We start from the raw sequence: 6,448 nt of genomic DNA, 5'->3' as shown, positions 1-6,448 counted from the left end.
GTACTACCTGTTGATGTCAATATGGTCATTGGTAATCCAGCTGTATTACAATGCTCAGTTACTCACAAAGAAGGAAATGTCATTTGGTCTAAAGATGGTGTTGATATCAGTCTTGACAGGGACATATTTGCTGCCAATATAGACCAACATTACACTATCATTGGAGATTCCAGTGTTGGAGAGTACAATCTACAACTAACAAACATAAACAATGATGATAATGGTGTGTACGAGTGTAGAGTAACTGCAGCTGATAATAGTCCAGAAATTACAGCACCAACAGTCACTCTCACAGTTGAGCGTAAGTAACGTTTCTAGAAGCAATTGCGTCAGAGATGGCTGCAAAGATGAATTCAGTAAACGTCTATTACATTTGTATATAAATCAGTTAGACAAATAGAATGAAGACCTGTATACATTGTTATTGATATATGTACTAGCAGTTTAGATGTTTGCACATAATAAACGTATATCCTCGGTTAGGGTCCCAGTTGTAGTGAACAGTTATCAAGGGTATGGCAATGTGGAAATTGGTGTTCAATTCCTAAAGTCAAGTACGCTCATTTTGTAATTAGAACATGTTTCAATGAATCGTATTCTCTCTCCCTCTGCAAATGCACTGATTGCGTAACCTCTCCGAGAATATCTTAAGTGAGACAACATAAAGGTTCAAGTTCAATCATACTATTGTGTTTGTATCCCTCTTTTCAGAACCTCAATCATTTACTGAAGAACCTGAGAACACCATTGTTGTAGAAGGTGACACCGCCATATTGAATTGTTCCATTCAAGACAAACATGGCATTGTCTCATGGCGAACAGAGCAGAAAGTATTGAGTAATGACATGACGATAGTGAGCAATGATTCTCGTCTTAGTATTGTCAGCACACTACCTGGAATAGAATATAATCTACAGATAGAAAGAGTCAGTCTTGATGACATGGTATTTTACTTTTGTTATGTATCGGAATCAGACAATGGAGACGTTCCAATTCAAAGTCAGTCAGCTTTTCTCACCGTATATGGTAAGTTAACTAACAACTTTACTACATGTAAAGTTTTTAATAACATATTTGTAGAATCAATTGCAATGCTGTAGGAGTGAACAATATACTGTGCATTGCAGGTTACCGTGCACAGACTTTGTTTGATACAACCACGCAGAATCCGATACGAAACTGCATATGCTACACTTTCAGATAACCAGATTGAAATTTGACATTTTTTTGCCAATTTTGTTTTCTAGATGGAATGATCTAATGCTCCATCATGCAGACATTAAATGCAGACATCAAAATATTTGTGCTCGACTGTCTAGTTACAGTACTACGATTAAGTTGTTTATATTGCTTAAAGACAAAATGAAGCAAGATATTGTGATCTTGCAATCATAAAGTGTGGTATGAGCAGTTTCCTATCAGTTGCTGCATTGTTGTATCAAACAGAGCCAGTGGCAGCTAACAGAAAATGGATTGTTTGTGTATTATAAATCGTCGAATACCATGATATTGGAAAATAAATACTAAATATATGAGATCCTACATTTAAACTTACGTTGTTGACAAAGTTCATAATGGTTTTTTTTTGACAATAGTACATATTAGAATAACGAGTAGTGATACCAATACTAAACTTCTTTTATGTATGTACATATTGACGACCGAGACTTAACTTTTATAAAATTTGGAAAGTTTTTCTTCCAGCTGTCAATCAGTATGTGTAAAATGGCACTATAATAATAAACTATATAGCTACGTATACATTACTTCATTTAAAATGTACTCTCTCATTCCTCAACAGATGCAGCAACACAAAATTTTAGTGTACTACCTGTTGATGTCAATATGGTCATTGGTAATCCAGCTGTATTACAATGCTCAGTTACTCACAAAGAAGGAAATGTCATTTGGTCTAAAGATGGTGTTGATATCAGTCTTGACAGTGACATCTTTACTACCAACAAATATGCTATCTTTGGTAATTCCAGTATTGGAGAGTACAATCTACAACTAACAAACATAAACAATGATGATAATGGTGTGTACGAGTGTAGAGTAACTGCAGCTGATAATAGTCCAGAGATTACAGCACCAGCAGTCACCCTCACAGTAGAACGTAAGTTGAAAAAACGGACACGTGACGTACGCCTCTTGGAACATCTTCCAATGTGGCGTGCATGACCGAAATTGAGATAGACGAACCAAAAAAATGGCACCTTAGCCCTCTTGAACAATATCATAGTTAAGTTGATATAAAGTGTATAGTGGCGATTGTGTCATGTATTATTGTCATGGAAACAAAACATAGAAATACGTTTTAAATAATATAGTTAACAAGATACTAGACATGTTTATGTAACAAATACCTTTATTTTGATTTATTTGTATGATGATAAAATTATATAAAGCATTGTATAAAATAGTTCAAACATTTATTCTAATTTACACAGTCAGTAGACAAAAACATGAACATAGGACGGCATTAAGTTGATGATATATCCTTTACTAAATGTATTCACAATTAAAATGTCCATGTGTGTTAATGATACTATTATTCTGATGTAGATTAATCTACCTAATAATGATATTAATAAATGTATTACATTTAAATATATAATCAATGTATGCCTTGTGAAATGTTAAAAAGAGACTGAGCAGATTATTTTCAAACGTTGGGGAGGTGGGTGTTACACACTTGGGGTATTAGTACAGAGTCATATAAATTGGATCCTTAAACAATAAAGATGATAAATAGTGAATGTACCTTTCTACATCTCTTATTCATCTCTCCAGCACCACAGTCCTTTGCTGAAGAACCAGTGGATACCATCGTCGTAGAAGGTGACACCGCCATATTGAATTGTTCCATCCAAGACAAACATGGCGTTGTATCATGGCGAACAGAGCAGAAAGTATTGAGTAATGACATGACGATAGTGAGCAATGATTCTCGTCTTAGTATTGTCAGCACACTACCTGGCATAGAATACAATCTACAGATAGAAATGGTCAGTCTTGATGACATGGTATTTTACTTTTGTTATGTATCGGAGTCAGATAATGGAGACGTTCCAATTGAAAGCCAGTCAGCCTTTCTCACTGTATATGGTAAGTGACATCAACATCTTTATGTCATTTATTGAATTTAATAACATATCTGCCTATCAATTGTAGTGATATTGGGGTAAACATATAGTTCATGAGTTAGATATATAACCCTCTCCTAGATTTAAGGTTACATCAGTATGTGAAATAATTCGTGTACCCGAATATTGAGTGTATAAAAAATTTAGTAAATAATATAGGCAACGACAACATATAGAATTACGTTTGGCAGATAAAAGCAGAGGAATATCGACTTTACTCTTATTTTATATACATTGAGATAGACGATTGGGTCTTATGATTTTATCTCTCCCCCCCCCCCCCCCCCCAATTTAGAGAGCTGGCAAGTACATCTATAATCTGTTTGTACAGCCTTACTATATATATTAACCTACCGGTAATTCAATGATTGTGTTATTATTCCTACACAGATGCAGCAACTCAAAATTTTAGTGTACTACCTGTTGATGTTAATATGGTGATTGGTAATCCAGCTGTATTCCAATGCTCAGTTACTCACAAAGAAGGAAATGTGATTTGGTCCAAAGATGGCGTTGATATCAGTCTTGACCATGACGTCTTTAACACCAATAGATATGCTATCTTTGGTAATTCCAGTATTGGAGAGTACAATCTACAACTAATAAACATAGATAATGATGATAATGGTGTGTACGAGTGTAGAGTAACTGCAGCTGATAATAGTCCAGAAATTAGAGCACCAACAGTCACACTCACAGTAGAACGTAAGTTTACTGAACTCAATACCACCATTCGTAATCTCCAGTGACATTGTTGGGTACATGAGTAAATTTTATGAACTTTCTTGCTTGGTGATGCAAACAATGTTTACATCTGATGTTGGTTACCTACTTGTATCAAAGTGATGGAATCACCAATTCAACTTGAATAGTCATTAGTTCCTTACTTAGTGAGGACTTTGACAAATTGGTAAATTCAAATATACCCACAAAATATCATAATCGTCAATGACACTGCTATGCCGATTGATATTTCTAGAAAATGCATGGTGTATCAGGTTTGTGTATTGTGCTAAGTTAGATAACCCAACACAGAAATGTCATACTCATTCCTGACTGACTTACAAGAAATGAAAGACAACACAGTGTCACTATTTTTTTCAAAGAAGCAATTTTAGACAAGATGCGATTACATTGAATTTCAATATGACTCAGAACTTGAAGATATATCAGGTCAAACCCAATGCTATTTTAAATACACCTTTCTCTTTAAACTTCACTTTAGCACCCCAAACATTCACTGAAGAACCAGTGGATACCATCGTCGTAGAAGGTGACACCGCCATATTGAATTGTTCCATTCAAGACAAACATGGCATTGTATCATGGCGAACAAAGCAGAAAGTATTGAGTAATGACATGACGATAGTGAGCAATGATTCTCGTCTTAGTATTGTCAGCACACTACCTGGAATAGAATACAATCTACAGATAGAAAGGGTCAGTCTTGATGACATGGTATTTTACTTTTGTTATGTATCGGAGTCAGACAATGGAGACGTTTCAATTCAAAGTCAGTCAGCCTTTCTCACTGTATATGGTAAGTGTAATTAACATTCAAGTATCTATAGATTTACCATGTTGTGTATTGATAACAAATTATTACTTGAACAAGGGCTACCGACTCTGTTAAGAGCCAGGGAAATTCGTTCTTGCCATCTGTGAAAAATAAATAATCTAATTATTAGCATAGTATAGGCTTTCCATTCAAGCTCTTTGAAACAGACAACCACTCAGTAAACAAGATGTACAGAAAAAAAGTAAGGATAACACTGCTGTCCAAAAGTGGTAAAGTTATACTCTTAGCAATTTTACATCTCATAAAGACTCACAAATTATGGATTTTCCTACCCATACTAACTTTGATCATCAATTGTCTTGTTTTCAGATGCAGCAACTCAAAACTTTAGTGTACTACCTGTTGATGTTAATATGGTGATTGGTAATCCAGCTGTATTACAATGCTCAGTTACTCACAAAGAAGGAAATGTTATTTGGTCTAAAGATGGTGTTGACATCAGTCTTGACACTGACATCTTTATCAACAATAGATATGCTATCTTTGGTAATTCCAGTATTGGAGAGTACAATCTACAACTAACAAACATAAATAATGATGATAATGGTGTGTACGAATGTAGAGTAACTGCAGCTGATAACAGTCCAGAAATTAGAGCACCAACTGCAACACTCACAGTAGAACGTAAGTTTGGTCATTTTTGTTATAGTATATAGATTTTGAGAAATCATTCAGGTAGCGAATAGAGTGAAATGTGCAAATGTAATACATATGACAGTTTGGTAAAACACCAGCATGGCTTCACTAATTGAAATAGTATTAGTAAGAAATGTGGTTATTACACACAGTCCTTATCCTAAAAGTTCGAAAACGTTACCACTTCTATACATCATACATTGACATCAGCTGTGAAAAGAGAAATGAGCATTTATTTTGCATAAGTTATGTTTTTTAAAGCCATGGTTATGGTATGTTATGACATCATCCCAACCATATCTGTTACGTAATATAAACGATACCTCCATTGCGTCCTTTTAACTAAAATACTCGTTGGATTGACAATTTCAATTAGGTCTAGAAGATGGCTCTTTAATGATAAATTCCATAAGGAAGAAGCTTGTCACATCTTTTCTATTAAAGTAATATCATAAAGAATGTCATTGCTATTTACATGTACACATCTAGCCACCTTCTATGTAACCGCAGTACGTCCAGTCACATTTTCAGTGTGTAAACACAAGTCTGTATAACATGTTATTATGTTAACATAATATCGTACCATATTGCCCAACTTGAAGAAAAATACAATAACAGTGCTAAAGGTCGTTCTTTATTTTCACATATAATCTATTTTAGCACCCCAGTCATTTATTGAAGAACCTGTGGACACCATCGTTGTAGAAGGCGACACCGCCATATTGAACTGTTCCATCCAAGACAAACATGGCATTGTATCATGGCGAACAAAGGAGAAAGTATTGAGTAACGACACGGCGATAGTGAGCAGTGATACTCGTCTTAGTATTGTCAGCACACTACCTGGAATAGAATATAATCTACAGATAGAAAGGGTCAGTCTTGATGACATGGTATTGTACTTCTGTCATGTATCAGAATCAGACAATGGAGACGTTCCAATTCAAAGTCAGTCAGCCTTTCTCACTGTATATGGTAAGTAACCGTGGTTCTCTATGCACCTTATTTTATACTCATAACACTACCAATTCTACGGGTTAAAGAAACTATTAAACGCATATTAAAACAGTTAAATGATATGTTATTC

At 34.9% G+C, this 6,448-nt stretch overlaps 1 protein-coding gene across 1 annotated transcript in view; it reads left to right on the top strand.

The window, feature by feature from the left end:
• Positions 1-6,448, top strand: part of LOC144439941 (obscurin-like) — a 34,415-nt gene that overhangs the window by 14,602 nt on the left and 13,365 nt on the right. Inside the window, exons 14-21 of the mRNA XM_078129174.1 lie at positions 1-301; positions 712-1,026; positions 1,802-2,116; positions 2,794-3,108; positions 3,537-3,851; positions 4,372-4,686; positions 5,035-5,349; positions 6,022-6,336. The exon at positions 1-301 is cut by the window's left edge and continues 23 nt beyond it. Coding sequence (XP_077985300.1) covers positions 1-301; positions 712-1,026; positions 1,802-2,116; positions 2,794-3,108; positions 3,537-3,851; positions 4,372-4,686; positions 5,035-5,349; positions 6,022-6,336 — 2,506 coding nt within the window. The remainder of the gene's footprint in view (positions 302-711; positions 1,027-1,801; positions 2,117-2,793; positions 3,109-3,536; positions 3,852-4,371; positions 4,687-5,034; positions 5,350-6,021; positions 6,337-6,448) is intronic.

Source organism: Glandiceps talaboti, chromosome 9 (assembly GCF_964340395.1).
Source record: "Glandiceps talaboti chromosome 9, keGlaTala1.1, whole genome shotgun sequence".
NCBI lineage: Eukaryota > Metazoa > Hemichordata > Enteropneusta > Spengelidae > Glandiceps > Glandiceps talaboti.
Note: the sequence above shows the minus strand (reverse complement) of the source record. Positions and strands in the feature narration are given on the sequence as shown.